General features: G+C 42.3%; 1 protein-coding gene across 12 annotated transcripts in view; it reads left to right on the forward strand.

Moving 5' to 3' along the window:
* Positions 1-26,406, forward strand: part of AP2A2 (adaptor related protein complex 2 subunit alpha 2) — a 101,730-nt gene that overhangs the window by 36,129 nt on the left and 39,195 nt on the right. For 6 of the 12 annotated variants that reach the window (XM_042862186.2, XM_042862188.2, XM_008164502.4 and 3 more), the window contains exons 3-8: positions 17,357-17,499; positions 18,251-18,444; positions 20,799-20,928; positions 22,386-22,487; positions 24,840-24,948; positions 25,174-25,324. In XM_042862186.2, the coding sequence (XP_042718120.1) occupies positions 17,357-17,499; positions 18,251-18,444; positions 20,799-20,928; positions 22,386-22,487; positions 24,840-24,948; positions 25,174-25,324 (829 nt within the window). The remainder of the gene's footprint in view (positions 1-17,356; positions 17,500-18,250; positions 18,445-20,798; positions 20,929-22,385; positions 22,488-24,839; positions 24,949-25,173; positions 25,325-26,406) is intronic. The other 6 variants (XM_042862187.2, XM_065592014.1, XM_065592015.1 and 3 more) reach the window with 1 other exon arrangement.

Below are 26,406 nucleotides of genomic sequence, written 5' to 3' on the forward strand. Positions count from 1 at the left end.
GGTTATTACAAAATTTTGCGCAAACATGACTAAGTATTGCTGTGTGCTCTGCCTATGCTTTGTTAAATGTTGTGTGTGACTTGTGTGTTCCTTGCAGAAAAGCCTCTCTCCAGTTAGTTTACCATGTGTACTTTTTCTTAATTTTCAACTTAGAATCATTTTAATTAGAGAGAGAATTACTTTATCTTCACAGTATAATTTGATATTCTACATTGTGATAATAAGAGATGAAATGTGATGTGTATGGCAGTTGGAAAGCTTGCAGTTGAAGAGCCTGTTATACAGGAGTTCTTGAGGCCTGGGGGCATACTACTGTCCCAGACTGTGTTTACAAATGCTCTGGCTAGAGAGAGTTTTGGTTGATGTAAATTGAGTTAATTGCCAGCTAGTTCCAGTTAACTAATCCTATTGGAAATATTGGCGCTGTAGGCAGAAAGTTAAGGTGAGGTGCTTACTGGTTGGATACTGTGTAAATTGCCTGAGGGCAGCCAGTCTAACAGTGCAGAGCTTACTGATAGCAGAGCTTGGGGTGGGCAGGGAGTGGTACTAGGAAGCAATGCTGGTGGCTGCCTTTATTTTTTCCTTCACCACAGTTTAGTGTTCTCTGCCTAGCACACCTTTGCCTGCCTGCTCTGGCATTGCTCAGATCCAATCATCTTCTCCATTGCTTTGCATCCTCAGACTTTATTGGCCCATATAGCTCCAGTACTCTGGCTTTCACTCCTACTCTTCCCCAACCAATGGACCCACCATGAGTTCTTTTGTAATTATCTTGTAGGAAGGGATGAAGAATTCCTTGTGGCTATTTCTCAAGGGTGGCTGGCTAGCCCCAGACTCGCGCTCTGTGACTGTTCCCATCCCACTGCATGCCATGGCACAGAGATCTTTAGAAAAAAGGGAACTTCTATACCCCAGCTGGTGGAGCCCAGGCAGCCCAAGTACATAGACCTGGGTTCTAGCACTGCCTTTATGTCGGTTTCAGGGAAGTCCTTCCCCCAGTGTGTTGGAGTTTCCCAATGGCTAAGGATCTACGCTAACTATCGACTTGGATTTTTCAGTACAAGGAAACTTGGCCACTAGGATTGGGCCTTCCTTGACTGTTGTTTCAAACACTCTCTCTTGTACACAAATCAAAACAAAATACAGGCCCAGGAGAGAGAATAGAGAATACAATTAATGTTGGTGTGTAAAGAGTGAAATCTAGGAGTCTTTGTCTTGAAAGAAAATTCTAATGTAGCCCTTTTATTTAAACATCTAGAAATGTGCCTTTTTCCCCAGTGGTAAATTGTAAGCATGGCTGTGAAGATATGAGTACTAGTAGTTCTTCTTCGAGTGATTGTTCATATGTATTCTACAGTAGGTGTGCATGCTCGGCATGTGCACCAGTGCCGGAAGTTTTTCCCTTAGCAGTACCCATAGTGGGGGAGCCCCGCTGCGACCCGTGGAGTGGTGCCTGTATATCGTGCCATAAAGGGGGCTGCGCGCTCCCCCCACCCTTAGTACCTTCTTGCCGCCAGTGAAGGTAGTTGGAACTTTGTGCTCCGGCCTTCGCTGCAGAGATTCTAGCCTTAATGGTACTTGTTCATCAGTAGATAGTTTCTTTAGTTGGTAGCCTGGCTCGGGACATGCCCCGTGCCCCAGGCTTCAAGTTGTGCGACTCCTGTCGCATTCCATGCCCAGAAGCGATCCAAACTCCAAGTGTCTTTGCCTCTGGGCAAGTCTCACATAAGTGAGTGGTGTAAAATTTGCAAGTCTTTTAATCCCCGGACTAAACGCGAACGCGAGATCCGACTCCGGGCCCTACTTATGGAATCGGCATTGGTACCGGCGCGCCAACCCGACCCGGTGCCGGGCACCGTGTCCTCAGTGCGGAGCGAAGCCCCATCCACCAGTCGGCACCGCTCCCCGGCCAAGAAGCAGGGCAAGTCCCAGCGACGCCGTGAGAAGGACCGGGGTGAGGCCGGACCTGAGTTGGCCAGCCCACGATCCCTTTCGGGACCCAGACCTCCGACTTGTGCGGAGCGGAGTAGTCCGGCCCCGTATGCACGTGCCTCCCCGCTGATACGGGCTCCTTCCATGCCGGAGGCAGCCCAGGCGGCGCATGACATCCTCGTCATGCCGGTACCGAGCGGGCCGCCAGAGCTGGGGCCCCGGTTCCGAGGGAAGCCGCCGTTGGGCTCCCAGCCCTCACCGGCCATGTCGGTCGTCGAGACCTCCACTCGATCCACCGGGCCCTCCCGTAGCCCCCAACAGAACTCCACTCTGTTGTCGGGGTCGCCGGGGAGCGAGTTGCCTGAGTAGTCCTCGATGCGAAGGGGCCGCAGGCACCAGCACGGAAAGCGTCGACGCTCTGCGTCTAGTGATAGCGGGTCTCGCCACCGCCCGTCATATCGCGACGATCGCCATGTTCAGTGTGCATCCCGGCACTCACCAGCCCCGCGGTGTTGCACTCGTCGTCGAGGTCGAAATCCTAGGGCAGGACTCGACGTGGATGGCATCGGTCGAGCCGCTCCTATGGCATCGTGCGATCCTTGGTCATCTCTACCTCGGCTCCAAGCCGCCCTTCCCTGGGCCGCACCGTTCCCCAGGAACAGATAACCCTGGTGGGACCCCAGACTGCTCAGTGGCAAGGGGCGCCATGGCAAGGACAGTAGTGCCAGTGGGCACCGTGGCCCAGGCGCCCACACCGCAAAGTCCCCGCTCCGTGGCTGGGGCATCCCAAGCCCCTCTGCGTCCCCACCTCGGCACAGAGAGCAGTCCTCGGGTGCCGCGCCACCGGCACCGCACCCGGATGCGGAGTGTGACCTACTGGCACCGCCCAATGCACTAAAGGGCCATCCAGGTCGCCCTGCCAGCACCGGATGAGTCCAGAGTGGCACCGCCTCCTCCTTCTCAGGAGGATTTCAAGGCACACCAGGAGCTCCTCCGGCATGTAGCCGCCAATCTACAGCTGCAGGTGGAGGAGATGGAGGAGCCACCGGACAATCTATTCAATGTCCTCTCCTCCTCGGCACCGAGCTGTGTGGCACTGCCGCTTCACCAGGGGGTGGCTAACATCTCCACGGGCCTATGGCAAACCCTGGCCTCTCTTCCACCTATCTCCAAGAAGGCGGAACGTAAATACTTTGTGCCAACAAAGGGGCATGAGTATCTCTATACTCACCCCCACCCCGAACTCATTGGTAGTGGAGTCAGTCAACCACCGTGAGCGGCATGGTCAGCCCGCACCAACCCCTAAGGATAAGGAGGCCAGGAGACTGAACACTTTGGAAAAAAGGTTTATTCCTCTGCCAGTTTCCAGCTCAGGGTGGCAAATCACCAAGCCCTCCTGAGCGGGTTTGACTTTAACTTGTGGGGATCTTTCCCAACTTTGAGCCCTTCCTTCAAGAGCAGGACAAAAAAGAGTTTTAGGGTGCTGCTTGATGAGGGTGCGGCGGTAGCAAAAGCAGCTCTCCATGGCAGCTCGTTCGACGGCCACAGCAATCTCCATGAGACAGGCATCTTGGCTTTCCCTCTCAGGGCTGTCAGTAGAGTCCCAGGCTCTGATGCAGGACCTGGCATTTGATGGCAAAGAGTTGTTTGCAGACCAGACAGACACCCATCTGCATGGGATGAAGGACTCCCGCACCACCCTGCAGACACTCGGTCTCTATGTCCCGCTAGCCAAGGACAAGCCCAGACCGCAGCCCTTGCCTCCCCCTGCACGGGGCAGATACGAGCCCCCACCCAAGAGGCCTAGGGACTAGAGGCGCAGATCTCAGCATCAATTCCGCTCGGCCCCACGAAGGACAAGAGGCCTGTTGCCAGGGAACCCCCCACCCTCAGTTAATAAAGTTGGTTTTTGGCAACCGTTTATCCGCCTTCAGGGTACATTGGTCCCGTATAACGTCGGACCGGTGGGTCCTCAGTACCATCTCCGAGGGGTACAGGCTGCAATTCGTTTCAACCCCACTGCACCACCCTCCACCCCAGGATGCCCCAGGGGACCCAGAGCACGCCCTTCTGTTAAGTCAGGAGGTGACGCGCCTCCTCACCCTAGGCGCGGTGGAGAGGGTACCTCAGGAATTTCGGGGCAAGGGGTTTTACTCCCGGTATTTCCTGATCTCGAAGGCGAAAGGCGGGCTCAGGCCCATCCTCGCCCTGTGGCATCTCAACCAGTTTCTGGTTCGCTGCAAATTCCGTATGGTGTCCCTGGCCTCTATTGTCCCGTCCCTGGACCCGGGGGATTGGTTCGCAGCCCTGGACCTCCAGGATGCGTACTTCCATATCCACATTTTCAAGGGCCACAGGCGCTTCCTACGCTTCCTGGTAGGGACAGACCACTACCAGTTTACAGTCCTCCCCTTTGGTCTTTCTACGGTCCCCAGGGTTTTCATCAAATGTATGGCGGTGGTTGCAGCCCACCTCAGGAGGAATGGGCTGCAGATCTTCCCCTACCTGGACGACTGGCTGCTCAAGGGCAAGTCTCGGTCCCCAGGCGCAGGTGGAATTCCTGATAGACTCCTGCACGAGTTTAGGCCTAGTGATAAATGAGGAGAAATCCACGTTAGCCCGAGTCCAGCGCATACATTTCATAGGGGCGCTGTTAGACTCGCTGGGGGTCATGGCCTCCCTCCCCCAGGACAGGTTCGAGACGCTCAAAGGCCTCATCACCTCGGTCACGGCCTTCCCTGTGACGGCGGCACGGATGTGCCTGCAAATCCTAGGCCATATGGCAGCATGCACCTTCGTGGTGCGAAATGCCAGGCTCAGGATGAGGCCCCTCCAACTCTGGCTGGCCTCCCAGTATTCCCAGGCCAGGGACAGCCTGGACAAGGTGGTCACACTGCCACCCTATATAGTTGCCAACCTACAATGGTAGTCCCTCCCGGGCAACATGCTCCAGGGTATCCCCTTCCGGGAGCCCCCTCCCTCCCTAGATCTGATATCGGACGCTTCAGACCTGGGATAGGGAGCCCATGTGGGGAACATCAGGACCCAGGGCAGATGGTCGCCCTTGGAATTGTCCCTGCACATAAATATCAGGGAACTCAGGGCAGTAAGCCTGGCGTGCCTGGCTTTCCGCCAGCACTTAGAAGGGAAGGTGGTCAGAGTCCTCATGGACAATACGACCCCAATGTATTATATCAACAGGCAAGGGGGCACACATTCAGCGGCCTTGTGCTAGGAAGCCCAACTCCTGTGGGAGTTCTGTATAGCCTATGACATCCTCCTGAGGGCCTTTCACCTGCCCGGCAAGCGCAATATGCTCGCAGATCACCTGAGCAGGTTTTTCTCCCAACAGCACGAGTGGTCTCTACACAGGGAGGTGGCCAGGTGTCTCTTCCTACACTGGGGCACTCCCCAGGTAGATCTGTTCGCCACTGTCCAGAATCGCCTGTGCCCACGATTCTGCTCCAGGGTGGGGGAGGGCGAAGGGGCGATATCAGACGCGTTCCTTATTCCATTGTCGGGCTACCTGTTCTACGTCTTCCCACCCTTTCCCCTGATAGGAAAGGTCCTACAGAAGGTGAAGGTGGACGGGGCGCGAATTATCCTCATAGCTCCGGATTGGGTCCGTCAGCATTGGTACGGGACCCTCCTGCAGCTTTCAGTGGCCCCCTGCCCGCACAGGCTGCTGCTTCGGCCGGACCTCCTCTGCCAGGAGGAAGGACGTCTCCTCCATCCCAAACTGGCTGCGCTCCGCTTGACAGCGTGGCTGCTCCATGGTTAAATGAGGAAGAGGGGAGGTGTTCGGAGAGTGTTAGACAGGTCTTCCTAGAAAGCAGGAAACTGTCCACACGTCGATCCTTCTTGGCAAAATGGTATCAGTTCTCCAGGTGGGCGAGGGAGAAGGGTGATTCCCCGTTCTCCGCACCCCTCCAACTCTTCCTTGATTACCTCCTGTCCCTTAGGACCCAATGGCTGGTGCCCTCCTCAGTCAGGGTGCACCTGGCGGCCATCTCGGCCTTCCACTCCCCGGTGAAGGGCCACTCGATGTTTTAACACCACATGGCGTCCCGGTTCCTAAGAGGGCTGGATCGGGCCTTCCCGTACGCTAGACCCCCGGTCCCGCTGTGGGACCTGAACCTAGTGCTCTCCCGCCTCACAGGGCCCCCTTCAAGCCCTTGGCCACGTGTTCTTGGTCCCACTATTGTGGAAAGTTGCGTTCCTCGTGGCCATCACCTCAGCCCGCCGGGTCTTGGCGCTCAGGGCCTTGACCTCGGAGCCCCCATACACGGTCTTCCATAGGGATGTGGTCCAGCTCCGCCCCCACCCGGCTTTTCTGCCGAAGGTAGTCTGATCTATGTGAAAAGCCGAGGATGTTTTCCTCCCGGTCCTTGTCTTGAGCCCCATTCCTCCAATGAGGAATGGCGCCTGCACATATTAGATGTGCTTACAGTGCTGGCTTTTTACCTAGACAGAACCAGGCCATTTAGGAAGTGTGTCCCCCCCCCCCCCCCCCCCCCCCCCCCAGCTGTTTATTGCATCAGCCGAGCGCATGAGGGGGCGACCGGTTTCCACCCAGGAGATTTCCCGCTGGATCACCTTGTGCATACGCACATGTTACGACCTGGCAGGGGTTCCCCCGCCTCCTATAGTGAAGGCTTATTCAACAAGCCTCCTCGGCTGCCTACGTGGCTCATGTCCCTATTCAGGACATATGCAGGGCTGCTACATGGTCCTCTGTCCACACCTTTTCATCGCACTATGCGATAGTCTCCCAAACGCGGGATGACGCTGGGTTTGGTAGGGCGGTACTCCGCCCAGGTAACCCTTAAAACTCTGACCCACCTCCATCAGGTATAGCTTGGAGTCACCTACTGTGGAACACACATGAGCACTCACTTGAAGAAGAAAGGACAGTTACCTGTTCCATAACTAACTGGCGTTCTTCGAGATGTGTTGCTCAAGTGTATTCCACATCCTGCCCTCCTTCCCCTCTGTCGGAGTTGTCTGACAAGAAGGAACTGAGGGTGGGGGGAGCGCGCAGCCCCCTTTATGGTGCAATATACAGGTGCCACTCCAGGGGTCGCAGCGGGGCTCCCCCACTATGGGTACTGCTAAGGGAAAAACTTCTGGCACCGGTGCACGTGGTGAGCATGCCCACCTACTGTGGAATACACCTGAGCAACACATCTTGAAGAACACCAGTTATGGAACAGGTAACTGTACTTTTCAATGAGGCTCTCTTTACATGACTGTTTCTTAAGGAAGCTTACTGGGTTAATAAATCACTTTAATCTGAAGATCTCAAAGCACTCTTTAAACCCTGAAGCTGTGAAAAACTAGTCTCAGATGCCAGCTATATGCTGATTCTACAGGCAAACTGTGTCTGTCTTCTCAGTGTAGTAAGTCAGTGGTAGAGCTGGGGTAAGAAAAGAGGAGCTCTAAATCCCAGTTGTCTGCTCTAATAACTCACTAAACTGTTCCTCTACTAAAGCTCAGCCACTCTAACCTAAGATGCTTCATTTTTATCCTTAAAATGTTTGTTGTTTAACTTGTGCTATTGAAAGATCCTGTAATTGTAATGGTCTGTTCTGATTTCTTATCAGAATTGAAAGTCCTGTCACTGTTCCCCTCCCCAAATTGTGTGCAGAGATGCATCATTAATACGCTTTCTACCAAATGATTAAGAAAGGGCTATGGACAGGATGCGGGACAGGTGCTTGATGATTATACCAAGAACTACAACAACCAGTTGCTTGTATTAGCATAACGTGAATACTTCATTCGTCTAAGCAAAAATGTTCATGCCAAAGGCTGGTCTTAGCAGACGACTGACTGACACATTTTCTGTTAACACTTTTTGAAGCAATATTTCTTTACCCAGTTTATATAGAACTTAAATTTAATTACTTTAGATAAAACATTCTTGGAGGTGGTTAACAGATTTTACTGTAAACTGATATTTAAATCCTGATTGTGCTTCCTGATTTGTAGGTATCATAGTAAGCTTGTCTGCTAGTATGCTGGCAACTAAGTACTCGAGGATTTATAACTGCCATTGTAAAGTAACTCCTGGAGACTTTTGCTTGTTCACTTAAACTGTTCAGTTAGGCTCCTTTCTAGAATTCCTGCCACACTTGCTGGCAGAAGTACATAAATTACTCTGAAGTGTATAGATGTGAACATAGAAGCTACCAAAACTAGATAGCACATTACAAGCTGTAATATGAGGGTTTACACCCAGAATACTTAATCTGCTGGTCCATTGGAATGCTGGAACTAGTGTACTAACTACACAAAAGCAAGTCATATAGAACTTAAAGCTGTCATTCAATTGCACAAACTGGTAAGCAAACTTTTTGCAACAGAATGTATTTTCTCTCTCCTGAAGGTAAACCATTACCCCCTTAACATAAAATTGAAATCTTTACATTCCAGTTGGTTACTGGCTCCAAAAAAACCCCACTTTACTAATACCCACATAAGCTAATTGGACTGGTTGGGTGTTATCCGTTACTTTAATTTGTGTAAAGACAGTCAATTTACATAGAATTGAGTGTTCTTACTCTTCTTTCTGATAGTGTTCAATAGACTATACTTTAAAAACTGCTGTAAAATTGCTGACTGCTCGAGATGTTTTCCTAATTTTCCCCTTTCTGTTGTGACTTCATTTATAAACTATTATTTGTACATTATCCTTGTTTAGGTTTCTGGTTGGAATAAATTTAGCGGAGACTTCATAATGTTGCTTTTTATGTATGCTTTTCCTATATTGATTAGGTGTCTGAGAGAAGCATGACCCACAACTACAGTTCCTATTGGTGTGTGCAGGCTCTAGAATCTGGTGCTAAAATCTCTGAAGTGGTAGGGGAAAAACAAGAAGAAATTTGAAATTATGATTTGCCCTTCTTTACAACAGTGCAATTTGCCTCATCAATGGATAGTAATTCCATCAGATGACAAGAACACCAAGTTTTCTAGGGAAAGAAGTCATTTTTGTTCTGTTCGTTGTGGTTGAAACTGCTGACCAGAATTCTTTGACTCCTTCCTGTTTCTGCTGAATTTCAAACATAAGTTGTTAAAGAAACTTACGTATATATTTTTCATTGAGGAGAACCTGATCAGAAGAAAAACATTTCCTGTTCCTTTCTGTTTCCTGTGAGGAACAAAATATGAACTTGCTGTTGGGGGTTAGAGGAAAATATATAATACTTTGTCACTAGAACACGGGGGGAGTGGGGGTTTGTAGTGAAATTCAGCATGGACAAGGGGTATTTATGCAATTTCAGACTACAATAAACTGTGCAAAAAATCAGAATAAGTGCTAGGATGGAGACTTCAGTAGTGCAAATTGAGGTTTCTTCAGCATACATAAGTGTGCCCAGGCATGTGTTTAAAGTGGAGCTGTTGAGTTATCACAACATACAGTACTTAAAATAAAGCTGTGTTTAAACAATAGTAAGGTTATTTAAACAAACAATACACAGTTCAATTTAGTCTTTGGAATTGGAATCCATCTTAGATTTTATATTGTAATACAAAATGAAACAAACTAGGGCTGTCGATTAATCGCAGTTAACTCACGTGATTAACTCAAAAAGTAAGTGTGATTTAAAAAATTAATTCCGATTAATTGCAGTTTTAATCAACTGTTAACCAATAGAATACCAAATGAAATTTATTAAATATTTTTGGATGTTTTTCTACGTTTTCAAATATATTGATTTCAGGTACAACACAGAATACAAAGTTTACACTGCTCACTTTATATTATTTTGGATTACAAATTTGTACTGTAAAAATTATAAAAGAGATGGTATTTTTCAATTCACTTCATAGAAGTACTGTAGTTCAATCTCTTTATCATGAAAATGCAATTTACAAATGTCGATTTTTGTTTTACATAACTGTTTTGTTTTTGAGTGCAATGTAAAACTTTAGAGCCTACAAGTCTACTCAGTCCTACTTCTTGTTCAGCCAAATAGCTAAGACAAAGAAGTTTGTTTACATTTACAGGAGATAATGCTGCCTGCTTATTATTTTACAATATCACCTGAAAGTGAGAACAGGTGTTCGCATGGCTCTTTTTAGCCGTCATTACAAGGTATTTACGTGCCAGATATGCTAAACATTCGTATGCCCCTTCATGTTTTGGCTATCATTCCAGAGGACAGGCTTTCATGCCGATGACGCTCATTTAAAAAAAAAAAAAAAAAAAAAAAAAAAAAGCATTAATTAAATTTGTGACTGAACTCTTTGGGGGAGAATTGTATGTCTCCTGCTCTATTTTACCCAAATTCTGCCATATATTTCATGTTATAGCAGTCTCGGATGATGACCTAGCATATATTGTTTGTTTTAAGAACACTTTCACTGCAGATTTGGCAAAACTCAAAGAAGCTACCAATGTGAGATTTCTAAAGATAGCTACGGCACTTGACCCACGGTTTAAGAATAAGAAGTGCCTTCCAAAATCCAAGAGGGACTAGGTGTGGAGCATGCTTTCAGAAGTCTTAAAAGAGCAACGCTCCAATGTGGAAACTACAGAACCCAAACCACCAAAAGAGAAAATCAACCTTCTGCTGGTGACATCTGACTCCGATGATGAAAATGAACATGCATCAGACCACACTGATTTGGATCATTATCGAGCAGAACCTGTCATCAGGATGGATGCATGCCCTCTGGAATGGTGGTTGAAGCATGAAGGGACATATGAATCTTTAGAGCATTTGGCACATAAATACCTTGCGACGCCAGCTACAACTGAGCCATGGGAATGCCTGTTCTTACTTTCAGGTGACATTGTAAATAAGAAGTAGGTAGCATTATCCTCTGCTAATGGAAACAAACTTGTTCTTCTGAGCGATTGGCTGAACAAGAAGTAGGACTGAGCGTATTTGTAGGCTCTGAAGTTTTACATTGTTTTGTTTTTGAGTGCAGATTTTTTTTTTTTTTTTTTTTACATATAGATGCCTCCCGGCTTACGCAAACCCGATTTACGCAAATCCGCACTTACGGAAAAAGTTCCGTAAGCTAGAAATAGTGTTTTAGTTTTTTGCGTAATGGTGGGGTATACGTTTCTGACTTACGCAAGCGTTCCCGAACGCCTTGCGTAACTCAAATTTTGTGAAAGTCGGGGAGCGTCTGTAATTCTACATTTATAAATTCAACTTTCATGATAAAAACATTGCACTACAGTACTTGCGATGGGGGGATTGAAAAATACTATTTATTTTGTTCTTTACAGTGCAAATTTTTGTAAGAAAAAAGAAATTGAGCACTGTACACTTTGTATTCTGTGTTTTAATTGAAATCATTATATTTGAAAATGTAGAAAACTTCCAAAAATATTTAAATAAGTCATATTATATTGTTTAATAATATGATTAATCACGATTTTTAAAAAATTGCTTGACAGCCCTAAAACAAATTATTCTTCTTCCTCCGATACGCATCTCTGCTGCCACATGTACAAGATGAATAGGTAGCAGGGTGGATTAGATTTTAAATCATAATTTAAATCACTAGTCAGGAAGACTCGATTTAATCATGTTTTCTACATAAGAGTGCATTCTTGTTGGTTGTTATAACCTTAATACATACTCTTCACAACTCAGAGATTGATGTAGGTTTAATTTTTTAGAATGTACAAATACTACAATGATTTATTTTGCTAATTTAACAGATTACTCTTACAGCTATATCAGAAAATGAATGATTGGTTATTTCATTTACCAAAGGTAATTGAAGCAGATATTTATGAAGTCATTGGAAGGTAAACTCTCTGTAATATTTGGAGGATTTTCTTGCCATGTTGTATTAGGAGGAGAACATCACCAGACAGACATTTTAATGTTTTTAGAAGGTCTCTTTCTATAATATATAACTAAACTATTGTTGTATGTAAAGTAAATAAGGTTTTTAAAATGTTTAAGAAGCTTCATTTAAAATTAAATTAAAATACAGAGCTCCCCCCTCCTCCCCCCCCCCCCCCCCACCAGTGGCCAGGACCCGGGCAGTGTGAGTGCCACTGAAAATCAGCTCGCATCCCGCAGGTTGCCTACCCTTGCTCTACAGTATCCATCTTACATTTTTTAAATCCAAGCTGCCATCTCTCCCAGTTCTCGCTCCTCTTCCATCTTTTTCCCACCCATTTTGTCTGTCCCACTTGCTCTTTACTATTGCCTTCTCTTGTCTTCCTTCCCTCCCTCCCTCCACTTTTTGCCTCCTTTGTTTGCTTGCCCTGCCCTGAAGGTGCTGCTGTTCCTTTTTCACTCAGTTGCATGAATCTAGTGGATTTTCACTCCACTGCTGTTGCTGATAGTGCTGTCTTTCCGCAGGATCAGCAGAGTTGTAAGCATGATTCATTGCTGAGGGAAGGATAGATTTATTTGCTCTTTTCAGTTTGCTTCTTTATAGATTGTCCCATCAGCAAAAGAAGATCCTGTCTGGCTGTACTGCTGTTGCTTTAGTGCTTCCCCAGCAAGAACAGCATAGTAACATTGACTATTTTGTCAGTTGACCTGTGTTGCTGCTTCTGTAGTACTCCTGCGGGAATACTGCACAAAAAATTGAAAACTCTGTGCACAATAATTTAAAATTCTGCAAAATTCTGCATATTTTATTTGTCAAAATAACACTGTATAATCATGCCAGTTTCAATTATTTTTGGTAATTTATTTCAAAATCCCTGTCAGCAAGTATGTCTGTAACAATACAGACGACAACAACAAATTCCCTCAGAGTTAAAGAAGCCACTATGATGCTTTTGTTGGGTGCCTCAGTATGGGTGTGCCACATGTGCCAGCTAGGCACCTGTTGGGGGGGAGAAAACTGCCCCTTTGGTCTCAGACACCCGCACCTCCTACCCCTCAGAGCCCAGCTGTGGGGCACCCCCAACCCCTCCAGAGATCCAGAGAGAGAAACAGCCTGATTCTGGGTCCCAGGCTTATACAGAGTTTTCTGCACGCCACCTCCTTCCTTTAGGATCTGCTGGGAACTGCAGCTGCTCAGAATCCTCCAGCTCCCCCTTCACTCCTCACCTCCTCCCCCACAGAGTCTGGAGAGCTGTGCTCCGCTTGATCCAGCGGCCCCTAGTGGCAGCCAGCAGCTCTGCAGCATCAGTTCTATGGGGGGAAATGAAATTTGGCATAGAATATTAATTCTGCATTGCGCCGTGGTGCAGAATCCCCCCAGGAGTACTATATGCAGAAGCACAGGCATGATTCATGGCTAATTTAAATCCTTGATTTAATTGTTCTGGCACTCATGGTCTCAAGAAGTCAAGGCAATCTTGTTTGCCTTAAGTTTCAGAATATGTAAAGGGATTTTCTTCATGCTGGCCATCGTGGTGGTTTTTTTTTTATGTTTGTTTTTTGTTTTTTTTTCTGTCAGTTTGTCATATCTACACTTGTCTGATATAGGTTAGAAAACAGTTTCTTCCCATTTTTTCCCACAAGTCTAGTGATATTTGGTTTTTTCTTCAAGCCCTAGCTCCAGGAATCAAGTGGTAACATGAAAATCTTTACTATAATTTAAAAATTTGTTAGCTTTCATGCTTGTAGAGAAACTTGAAAATTTGGACCCTCAAGGCTGAAAAAGCAAATATCTCCCCCTCCCAATCCCCCTCCTCTCCCTAAATCTTATGGCTCTTCGGAGCCTCATCCAGGTTTTTTGGCAATACTGCAACCAGTAGGCATAATCTGCAATATGCCAGGCAGTCTGTCTATGACATTTTGTACAGTCACTGAGCTTGCTATGTCAACTGCAACTAATTGAATTTATGTAATAGCAGCGCTTAAAAATTTTGGACATCTTTATAGATGTGAATGCTGAAGTTTCTCAGTATTTAACCACCAAATTAAATGGCCTGATTATCAATACATGTCAGTGAGTTGTGGGTACTTTGCACCTCTGAAAATCAGGGTCACTTCTTTAACTACATAAACATGGATTTGTTTGAAAACTGGCCTGTTGATTCAGGTGCTGTAGGTTTAGCTGGTCACTTCTCAGCCTGTTAAATACATGCAGTGAGTTGGGTTTTGCTGCTGTATTTTTGATTGTCCCCAAATCATATTTGCTCTTATGTAATCTTTCATATAAGGCTTTATTCCATATAATCCAGTGCTGACTAATGCTGCCCATCAAAAAAGAATGGTAATTGATTTGACAGATATATCTGTCTCACTCTGAGTGAGGCAAAAATAGCTGAAAAGTTTTTATAAGCTTCTGGGAGAAGCTTTCCCTGAAATTTTGTTACACTTACAGAACTCTAGGAAACTATCTGATAATTAGACATTTCCTTGTAGGCTTGAATGGGGAAAGGAAGAGGCTGTTGGCCAAAAGGCACAATGTTCATGTTTCTCTACAAGAAAATAATTCCTATACTGTAACAGATCATCTGCCGGAAAGATTGCACTTACAGCCAGATGGCTTTGGCTGTACTGTTCAGTACATAAGAATGACCATACTGTGTTAGACCAACGGTCCATCTAGCCCAGTATCCTGTCTTCCGACAGCGACTGGTGCCAGATGACTCAGAGGGAATGAACAGAACAGGGCAATTTGAGTGATCCGTCCCCTGTCATCCAGTCCCATTTTTTTGGAGGTTTAGGGGGCCACAGAGCATGGGGTTGTGTCCCTGACATCTTAACCACTGATGGACCTATTAGCCATCTTCTATGAACTTATCTAATTATTTTTTTAACCCAGTTATACTTTTGGCTTTCACAACTTCCCCTGGCAATGAGTTGCACGTGTTGACTGTGCGTTGTGTGAAGAAGTAATTCCTTACGTTTTGTTTTAAACCTGCTGCCTATTAAGTTCATTTGGTGACCCCTAGTTCTTGTGTTATGTGAAGAAGTAAATAAAACTTCTTTATTTATTTCTCCACAACATGATTTTATAGCCCTCTATCATATCCCCCCTCCCGTTTAGTCATCTGTTCGCTACAATAGGATTTTAACAGAGAAAATAAGGTTGGAAAATAATGATGATGAGCTTTCAGAAGTACATATTTTAGAGGTCTGTACTACAACCATAAAAGGTAAACTGTTTTAGAGCAATCCCCACCACCACTTTTTTAAACAAAACACCTTAACCTTGTAATCTAAACCATCTTGAAATTTGACTTGTAAAGCTGACTGGATAGCAAGTATTCAAGAGGAACTTAATCTTACCTTATTGCCTGTACACATGATAGTCATTGTAATGTTTCAGACTTTATAAAAAGGCATAATCAAAATAATGTTTTTGTCACTCTTCCTCCACTTCCTGATGTGTGCATTAACTGTTGTAGAATACTTAAATGCCTTAATCCAGAGTATTAGGGCTTTGCCATTTCCACAGATTGTGGGACAAAACTGACATTTGTATATTCTAGGGCTGTCAAACGATTAAAAAGATTATTTGCACGATTCAAAAGATAATAGAATACCATTTATGCAAATATTTTTGGATGTTTTCTACATTTTCAAATATATTGATTTCAATTACAACACAATACCACTATACAGTGCTCACTTTTTATTTATTTTTGATTACAAGTATTTGCACTATAAAAACAACAAAAGAAATGTGAATTTTCAATTCACTTAATACGGGTACTGTAGTGCAATCTCTTTATCATGAAAGTTGAACTTATAAAGGTAGAATTATGTACAAAAAACTGGATTAAAAAATAAAACAATGTAAAATTTTAGAACCTGCAAGTCCACTCAGTCCTACTTCTTGTTCAGCCAATCACTCAGACAAACAAGTTTGTTCACATTTGCAGGAGATAATGCTGCCCGGTTCTTGTTTACAATGTCACCTGAAAGTGAGATCAGGTGTTCTCGTGGCCCTGTCGTACCCAGCATTGCAAGATATTTACATGCCAGATTTGCTAAAGATTCATATGTCCCTTGATGCTTCAACCACCATTCCAGAGGACATTCTTCCATACTGATGACGGATTCTGCTCAATAACAATCCAAAGCAGTGCAGACTGACGCATGTTCATTTTCATTATCTGAGTCAGATACCACCAGCAGAAGGTTGATTTTCTTTTTTGGTGGTTTGGGTTCTGTAGTTTCTGCATTGGCGTGTTGCTCTTCTAAGACTTCTGAAAGCATGCTCCACACCTCGTCCCTCCCAGATTTTGGAAGTCACTTCAGATTCTTAAACCTTGGGTTGAGTGCTGTAGCTATTTTTAGAAATAGTACATTGGTACCTTCTTTGTGTTTTGTCAAATCTTCAGTGAAAGAGTTCTTAAAACGAACAACATGTGCTGGATCATCATCTGAGACTACTATAACATGAAATATATGGCAGAATGTGGGTAAAACAGAGCAGGGGACATAAAATTCTCCCCCAAGGAGTTCAGTCACAAATTTTAATTAAATTATTTTTTTAATGTGTCATCAGCATGGAAGGATGTCCTCTGGAATGGTGGCCGAAGCAGGAAGGTGCATATGAATGTTTAGCATATCTGGAGCGTAAATACCTTTCAATGCCGGCTACAAAAGTGCCATGTAAATGCCTGTTCTCACTTTTTGGTGACATTGTAAATAAGAAGAGGAGGGCAGCATTATCTCATGTAAATGTAAACAAACTTATTTGTCTTCACCATTGGCTCAACAAGAAGTAGGACTCAGTGGACTTTGTTTTTGTTTTTGAGAGCAATTATTTAACAAAAAAAATCTACATTTGTAAGTTGCACTTTCATGACAAAGATTGCACTACAGTACTTGTATGAGATGAATTGAAATACACTATTTCTTTTGTCAGTCATTTTTACAGTGCAAATATTTGTAATAAAATTAATGTACTCTTTGATTTCAATTACAACACGGAATACAGTATATATGAAAATGTAGAAAAACATCAAAATATTTATTTAATAAATTTCAGTTGGTATTCTATTGTTTAACAGTATGATTTCACGATTAATTTTTTTGAGTTAGTCGTGTGAGTTAACTGCAATTAATCGACAGCCCTAGTATATTTGGTTACCGGTGTTCTGGTGCCAATGTTTTGTAGAGACATCTGATCAGTGTTTGATTGCTTTGAAGCTTAGTTCAAAAGTATTGTACACCACTTTGGGTTGTTTTAAATCTGAATGTATTAATAGATATTTTTTTTTACAGTCAGAGTGTCTATCAGAATATCTAGTCAAGCTACCCAATAACTTTTGTATTGTGTAATAAGCACTTCATAGATTCTTCCATTTAATGGATCAAAAGAACCTTAAACATAAATAATGAAACCTGACAGGGTAAAACTAGAACTCTTGAAACAACATTTAGCACATGCTGTAGTACTTGAATGGTACTGTGTGGTACTAGAATGCTAGTGTGTGGCAATACAGAGATATACAAATGTTGGCCTGTGCTGCATTTCAAAGAGTCTTGGTTTTCAAATATGTTTTTTCTTAATTGTTTACTAGGTGACAAGGCTCTGGATGGTTACAGTAAGAAAAAGTATGTCTGCAAGCTACTTTTCATCTTCCTCCTGGGGCATGATATTGACTTTGGCCACATGGAGGCTGTAAACCTACTGAGTTCTAACAGATACACAGAGAAACAAATTGTGAGTAATTTATCAACCCTGAAGAAGGAAATATCTATGAAATGTCATACTGCCTAGGTGCCTATCCTGTCCTGCCTCACTATATAACTAGCGGCTTAAATAATTTTTTTTTCTCTTGCCTTCTTTCTGCATGGTCTTAGCTTGGTTCTAGCTGGGATTGCGGAGTAACTTTTAGCTGTACATATGAGTCCTTTACTTGTTTGAATAAGTAACTTTGATGGATTTTCTTGCCTTTTTAACCTCTAAAATAAATGTTGCACTAACTGCAACAGAAGACTAGTCATGTTACATTTTTAATGTACCTTATCAAGAAACACACATTCCATTAGACAAGGTACTTTCTTTTTGTAGAACATTAGACATTTTAGACTCAGAGGAAATCTAGCGTTTACTAGGTGCGTGTGAAGTGATGGTGTGTGACTAGTACTGAGCAGAGCTTGGGTCTTTGAGGAGCAAAATATATGATTTGGGTGGAACGTACATGTGATTTTCCCCCTCCTCCCCCTTTCCCCCTGAAGACATTGCTATCGTACTCTGCAACTCTGGACCTCTTTATTCTATTATTGGACTGAAATTCCAGGGACTTATTTACACAGAACTCTTGGGAGACCTGTAAGGACAAGTATTGCTGGAGGGGAACTGCATGAGTGCATAGAATACCTTACAATATTAGCAAATGACATAAAATTCGTTTTAGCTGACTTGATTTATCAGAAATATTACTTTTTCTTGTCCCTTTTCTGAACCACAGGGATATCTTTTCATCTCCGTGCTAGTGAACTCCAACAGTGAGCTGATCCGCTTGATAAACAATGCAATCAAGAATGACCTGGCCAGCCGCAACCCCACCTTCATGGGACTAGCTTTGCATTGTATAGCCAATGTGGGTAGTCGGGAAATGGCAGAAGCATTTGCTGGAGAAATTCCAAAAATACTTGTAGCTGGGTATGTATTGTATTGTATTTGAAACAACTATACAACAATAGGTAGTACTAGTGGTTCTCAGCATGAAGTTAGGGGTCGAAAGCCATATTTACGCACCTACGTGACTTGATGTTCTAGAGGTGCCAATTGCCGTCAGGAACTGAAGGTAAGTGCTCAACACACCTGAAAATCGGGTTGCTTGCTTAAGTGACTAAACATAGATATCGAAACTAACTTTTTGTACACAAGTTAAAATATTTTGGCCTAATTATCTCTTGGCTAATAACCCAAATTGCATTTTTGCAGAGTCCAGTTCATTACCCACGTATCTATGAATTTTTTTAAAAATATCTACTTTTTATCCCAGAAGTGTGATCCAAAATATTTTGCCTGGGAAAACAAAAGTTGTTTCCTTTTTCCTGTTCAGATAAATCCTAATAAAATGGGCAGCGAATGAATCTGAAAACACCATACTTCAACTATTTCCTTATTAGAAATGTACTCCATTGGAAGCTCATTATTGCTGTCTATGATTTCATTAGAAAGGTGAATTTTTTTTCCCACCCTATATTCGAGCTTCCTCCAAAATCCACATTTCCTTTCTAGGTGTACATAGGAATAGGCAAGGTTTTATATCCACAGGAAATCATTTGAGTGACTGTTTTCTTTTAAATTGCCACTAATCTTTTTTCCCTGTTTTGCCCAGCAAGACCGTGGCCCAAACAAAAGTTTTGCAACTATTATCTGACTGGAATTCACCCCAGTAACTGTGTAAATAAGAAATTATGATCATAGGACTAGGCCTATGTCCATGAGAATTCTCAGGACTTAAAAGAAATGAAAACCTCCAGGTAGTAATTCAGTTCAATTCTGCTTCCCGGCTCTCCGAGCTCTGGTCAAGTGAAAAAATTCTTTAAGTACTCTTAGTTTGTATGGATCCTTCTCATACACTTTTTGAAATACTACCTAGATTTTTGGTTGCCTCATTCACCTCTCATCATTGTAATAGAAAAATATTTGAATGTATCACATACTAAAAAGATAATTGGGTTGTAAAGTCAAGCCCTCCAGATAGTGCCAGATGTACTTGCTTGTGCAAGATTAATTCTGGCTTTGTTCATCCTGTGCACTGAATATGCCTAGGATCCTGTGGAAAAAAATTGCATATGATCATATAATTAGAAATTGCATCACAATGCACATGCAACCTTAATTGTGCACATGCAATTGTAAATCTAACATTTTCTACTTTAACAGCTTGACTTTGCCACTTAAAAACCATTCTTCCAGTTGCTCCTAGTATAGTGTTGTGGTGATACTGTTGCTGTAGCAACAGCAGCAATGGGTCTGGCTTGTTAGAATAATCATAGTCAGTTACTTTGACTTTCCTGATGTACACAAGCAACAGAAGGTAAATAAATGGTGATTGAACATTGCAGAGCTTAGCCAAGCCTGAACAGAATTTCATGATAAAGCAAAAGACAGTTTAGCCCTCAGGGTTTTGTCCTTGCTGGATTTCAAAAGTTATTTAGATTTTAGTGTTAATCTAAATTTAGGATTCGCTACCAGTTCCCCATACAATAAAGGGCTGCATTTAATTTTGTCTTAAGTCATGTGGCTGAAAGGAAAACGTTTAGTTCCATAATGTGGTACCAAGCAGGATACCGCTACAGAAATCAAGTAATGCCCTAGAAATTTAAATGTATTAGCTTGTTCGTGAATCACGTTTCCTAAAGATTGTGAGTTATTCTTAATGGACAAGGCAAATTAAGTATATGGAGTTTGATGGTGCTCTCCAGACAGCATCTTTTGGTATCTCTTCTCTGGGAAATAAAGGTCATACAATATTTGTAAACAATTTTTCAACTACGAACATTTACCTTGACATCCTGGTTTCACTCTCATCCCTTCCCTAGTTGCAGATGTATTCTGTCTGAAGATCATTGGTATTGCTTTACTCTGACTTGTCACATCTCTAACACTAGTGTACTTACAGCTATAGAGTGAAGAAAAATCTCCTGTGTACTGTTGCTCTAGGAGGCAAGGCTCATTATTGCTTTTATGTTGCCAAATAGTGTTTAGCAAAGGATGCAGAAGAAGTTACACCAGTTACTGTAACCAGCCAAATTTTTAAACCACTTATCAAAGTACTTAATAACAAATGTAAAGTAGCTGAAAGTAATTTAAATAATTAACTAAGGGATCTAATACTTTTAATAAAAAAAACAAAAAACTAAAACCCCTTGTGGTGGTTTCCATTCTTGTTTACTTCTGGATAATAGTGTTTGTTTGCCTGTGAAAAGCATGACAGATACTGGTCCACTGTGTAGTACCAAGACTCTTAATTTGCGCTGAAAAGAGGTGTTATCTTGCAGAGACACCATGGATAGCGTGAAGCAGAGTGCTGCCTTGTGCTTGCTGCGTTTGTACAGAACTTCTCCTGACTTCGTTCCCATGGGAGATTGGACATCCAGGGTGGTGCATCTTCTGAATGACCAGCATTTGGTAAGCTTATGATAGCATTATTTCTTCTGGGATCAGACTATTCAGTGGTCTAGCCCAGTCACTGTAGGGGAAATCATAGTTTCTGTTAATACGGTATGTTAAATGAAGGAAACTATTTAAATTGCTGTGAGACTAATTCATATCTGCAATTTACATTTTTGCATCACTGAGTGTTTTTTAAAAAATAAAACACAGGTTGAACTGCATTTCTCCTAAAGGGAGAAATAAAGATACCCCATAGCCTCTCTTTTAATCAGTTATTGGTTATACTAATTCCTGAGAGTCATGTCTAGAATTAGAGAGACCAGGTGGGTACAGTAATATCATTTATTGGACCAGCTGCTGTTGGTGAAAGAGACATGCTTTTGAGCTACACGGAGCTCTTCTTACTCTGGGAAAGGTACTTAATGTCTAGAATTAGTCAGTATTTAGACCTACATCAGTAAGGGTTTGGTATTCCCATGTGTTCTACTGTACGCCTGGTTTAAAAAAAAACTCGTGTCCCATATAACGTGTGCATGCGCGCATGTTTGACAAACACCTAAAAGCTCCCCTTGTGAGGACTGTGGTATAAATTAAGCGCCGATTACTATCAATATAGAAAAATGACAGGACCCTGAAATCACAGCATTGTCATCCTGGGTGTGGATGTGATTGCATATTGCTGTTCAGTAATTTCAAAACAGCAGTTAGCAGTGCATATAGGGGTACTTAAGCTACACTGAAACTTAATAATCAAACCATCTGAAGTTCCCATTTCATGATAAGTGAAACATAATACACAAGTTGTTTGCAGCTAGCCTGCTGTCACAATTGGGGTAGGTATCCTTTCTTCCATGCTTCTCTTGCAAAAGCAAGATCGCTCCTTCGTAGCTGTTTGCTTTCTTCCATTGCATAATTTGTTTTTACTGAACCTTACTTGGAATGTATATTTGTTTTAGCATTCAGAATTAGACTGAAATACTGCTTTTCTGATCTTTGATAGGGCTACTCCTTAATAAAAATGTGGAGCACCATCAATGCAAGCAAGGCATAGTGTAGCATACCACTGAAAATACATCAAATGTGTCATGCAGTAGCAAACATAAATAGTAATCATTTCAGCTTTTGGCCAAAAGGGAGGGTTACCAATTCTGGGGCCGTGTAGTGGAGAAATTGTGTATAAGAGGGAGTATCCAAGAAGTCTCACTACCTTTCCTTTTTCTACTTGGAAAAAAATTGACAAAAGCCAGCTAGCTTATTTTAAGGTATCACTTACAACTGTGGATTAATGTAAAATGGATTTTGGGTTTTAGGCTTAATAGTATACACTAAAGAAGATGATACTAAACTTAAGGATAAATTTGGGTGTCTGGTACATAACAAATGGCCGTCTTTCATTTGAAGCTTTTAAACAATTTCAGATGTAAAATATTTGATATTTGAACAAAAACGTTAGTAATTCTGTTTTCCTCCAGGGTGTGGTTACTGCTGCTACCAGTCTTATCACTACTTTGGCACAGAAGAACCCAGAAGAGTTTAAAACTTCAGTATCTTTGGCTGTCTCTAGGCTAAGCAGAGTAAGTCTCTTATTAAACAGCTGTAGTGAAATGTAACCAGGGCTGTTTAACTTTCTAGATCAGATTCACTTGGACTGAATTAACAGACTTGGGTTATAGTCTGCCCTGAAACAGACTTGCTGTATTGCATCTGCAAGTGATTTCAATCTCTGTTGAATATTAGTGTTTGCAAAGTACTCATATAGCCCTTCATACGTTAATATTTTATTGGTCTGTTGCTGATGAACTGAACATCCATTAACATTTCCTCTTGTCGCCTGTATCCTTAAAGATGAAGAAATCCACTGGTGCATAATTTAACTGTAAGCAGTGACATATTTTATTTTACTATTTACTACAATTTATTTCCCCTTAATGTCCAGCCAACTTCACATTGGGAAACCATTGTATTACATCGTGTTTAGACACATCAGACATTTGAGCCAGTTAAGTATCCACTCCTCTAAAAGAATTTCCAGGAATTCTGTGTCTCCAAAGTGGCAGATTTCAGATCTCCATTTGTGCAGTCTTTCAATGGACTTCCCAATATTGCTGGCTAATTTATTTACTCATTGTTTCAGGTTTGTTCTCTTCTCAAATGTTAATACCCATCTCCAACATATAAGAGGGGCAATTGTTTATTGAGCTTCATAGCTTCGGAGCTCTGGCTTTGCACAGGAGGTTCAGTCCATGGTAGAGAATTTGGCCTTTGAAGGGCCAGACTTAATTCCAAAACAGATGATGCTCTTCGTTTGCTGAAGGATTCACTGGCCACATTTCATTTCATTGGGTCTAAACCCCAACCTCTAGAAAGAAACACTTCAAATATGCTTACATCTGCAGAACAGCCTAGGGGGCAAGCTAAGTGGCTAGTTCACTTCCAATCACAAGTGGGAGATCAAAGACTCACTCAAATAAGACGTTTTAGATTACGGCTTCCATTGCATGGACCTGTTTGTGATATACAACAGTACACAAATGTCAGGTCTTCTGTTCTAGAGAGATTTATCATCCCAGGCTTTCTTTCGGTTGCTTTTCTAAGCTGGTGGTCAAGGACCCAATATATACAAACCCACCTATTTTGTGTTTATTCCTGAGGGTCTTACACAAGATTAGGCAGTACTGTGAAAAGATATTAATAGTACCAGTGTAGCAGAGACAATTTTGGTTCACTGAGATACACAATCTGTCTGCCACCTAAGATCATTGCCTCTGATTCCAGACCTTGTTACCAAACAAAAGGTCAATTTTGCACCAGATCTGAATTCCCTCTGTTTCCCAGCCTTGCTATCGGATGGCGAATGAACCTAGAGAAATCTTATTCTACATAGGTTCAAAATATTTTGATAAACAGTAGAAAAGATCCTGCAGTACAAACTTTTGTGGCAAAATAGATGAGATTTTCACCTTGGTATTAGAGGTCGTGAACTCCACAAGGCACTTCTGTATCTGATTATTGAGGGCTTCTGATTTTTTGGTTTTAATCGATGAATACTGATAAAACACCACGAATGCAAAAAAAGAAAAAGAAAGAAATTGGTGTTTATCCAGTAATCACCAGAAAAATACAAAAAATGTTTACTTGTATCTGTGGTTTTGTCTACACAGAGCAGTAATGTGGACGTCTAATGTGTTGTGCATTCATTAGTCTGTGTAGACCCTGCTGGTATGCACTAAAGGTTATCTAGTACATTTTAACATAATTCTGTTTTAAATAGTACTACTTTAAAGTAGACTAGGGAACATTTCAAGGATTACTCTATATACAAAGAGAGAGCCCTGAAAAACCTGAATTTTGAATAATTAAAAAAACCTCAAAATTGCCAAAAATCACTCTCCCAAAATGAAATTAATAAATCCTGAGAAAGATGATTTTTTTTTTTTTTTTTTTTTTTTTTTTTTTTTCAGTATCAATCTGAAGCATGAGAGTCTATCAAGGGTTCACTTTGCCACTATCTGCACCATCCGCTGGTGGATGGGTGCGTGATTTTTTTTTTCTCACTCATCTGTTTGTTTTTGAACAAACACTTCTCAGTCTTTATTAAATTAGGTTTCTTTAGTCCTATAAAACTAAATATAAGACATTTTTAATTGGCGGAGTTATTGATTACTGATATTGATACAACTGATAGTCTTCAGTGTCTTATTTAGATATATTGTATTTGCACATTAATCTTTACTAGGTGATTTGTTCAGCCTATTAAAAATGAAACTTATACTTTGCCTTTATATACTACTAAAATTTGTTATGTCTAACTGTAAGTTCATTTACACATTGTATTGGTACTTAAAATGAATAGTGAACATTTTCATAATGTCAGATCATCTTATGAACTCCTGTCATTCAGATGCTGATTATTTGTGTTTTTACAGATTGTGACATCTGCATCAACCGATCTCCAGGATTATACCTATTATTTTGTCCCTGCTCCTTGGTTGTCTGTAAAGCTTTTGAGGTTGTTACAGTGCTATCCACCTCCAGGTAATGGGGTAAAGAATCGTATTAGTTGCCAACACTGTTCCATGCAATGTAGGGAGTCTTCTAATTCCACCTTTATGCTCCTAGAGTTCTTCTGTAAATTTAGTGCTGACACCAACAATATTCTTCTGAATTGGGGAATAATGTCATCTGAAGGCAAGGATGGGTATTTAATCAGTAGTGTTGAGCAAAATGAAGTTGTCCAACAATTTGTCTTGTTTCCTCCAGAAGATGCTGCGGTACGTGGTCGTCTCACAGAATGCCTGGAAACTATCCTTAACAAAGCTCAAGAGCCCCCAAAATCTAAGAAAGTGCAACACTCAAATGCTAAGAATGCTGTGCTATTTGAGGCAATAAGCTTAATTATACACCATGACAGGTGAGTCTACTACTTGTAGAGCAATGCTTAAGGCTACCATGCTTGACATTGTCCTTAACATTAATGTACCTTCTAATAAAATTCAGTTTCATTTTCTGTTACCATCTCCTGAAAATTACTAGCTTTAACCTGCTATTTTATGATAACTCTCTCAGTTTAGATTTTAAAGAGTACAGTTGAACCCAGGTCACTTGAAAGAATATACACAAAGGACACATGAAATATATAAAATCATATTCATTGAGCAAGAGTATAGCTTTCTCCTCATGTAAATGTGTACCTGTAGGGTTATCTTGTAAACTTGAAAAAATAAAAAATAAAATTATTTTTGCAGTCCACTCAGTTTGATGTTAGACTTATGCTTAAGCTGACATGCTCGCTTATTCATAGATTCATAGATTCTAGGACTGGAAGGGACCTCGAGAGGTCATCGAGTCCAGTCCCCTGCCCGCATGGCAGCACCAAATACCATCTAGACCATCCCTGATAGACATTTATCTAACCTACTCTTAAATATCTCAAGAGATGGAGATTCCACAACCTCCCTAGGCAATTTATTCCAGTGTTTAACCACCCTGACAGTTAGGAACTTTTTCCTAATGTCCAACCTAGACCTCCCTTGCTGCAGTTTAAACCCATTGCTTCTGGTTCTATCCTTAGAGGCTAAGGTGAACAAGTTTTCTCCCTCCTCCTTATGACACCCTTTTAAATACCTGAAAACTGCTATCATGTCCCCTCTCAGTCTTCTCTTTTCCAAACTAAACAAACCCAATTCTTTCAGCCTTCCTTCATAGGTCATGTTCTCAAGACCTTTAATCATTCTTGTTGCTCTTCTCTGGACCCTTTCCAATTTCTCCACATCTTTTTTAAAATGTGGTGCCCAGAACTGGACACACTACTCCAGCTGAGGCGTAACCGGAGCAGAGTAGAGCAGAAGAATGACTTCTCGTGTCTTGCTCACAACACACCTGTTAATACATCCCAGAATCATGTTTGCTTTTTTTGCAACAGCATCACACTGTTGACTCATATTTAGCTTGTGGTCCACTATAACCCCTAGATCCCTTTCTGCCATACTCCTT

The sequence above is a fragment of the Chrysemys picta genome, chromosome 4, assembly GCF_011386835.1.
Source record: "Chrysemys picta bellii isolate R12L10 chromosome 4, ASM1138683v2, whole genome shotgun sequence".
NCBI classification, from domain to species: domain Eukaryota; kingdom Metazoa; phylum Chordata; order Testudines; family Emydidae; genus Chrysemys; species Chrysemys picta.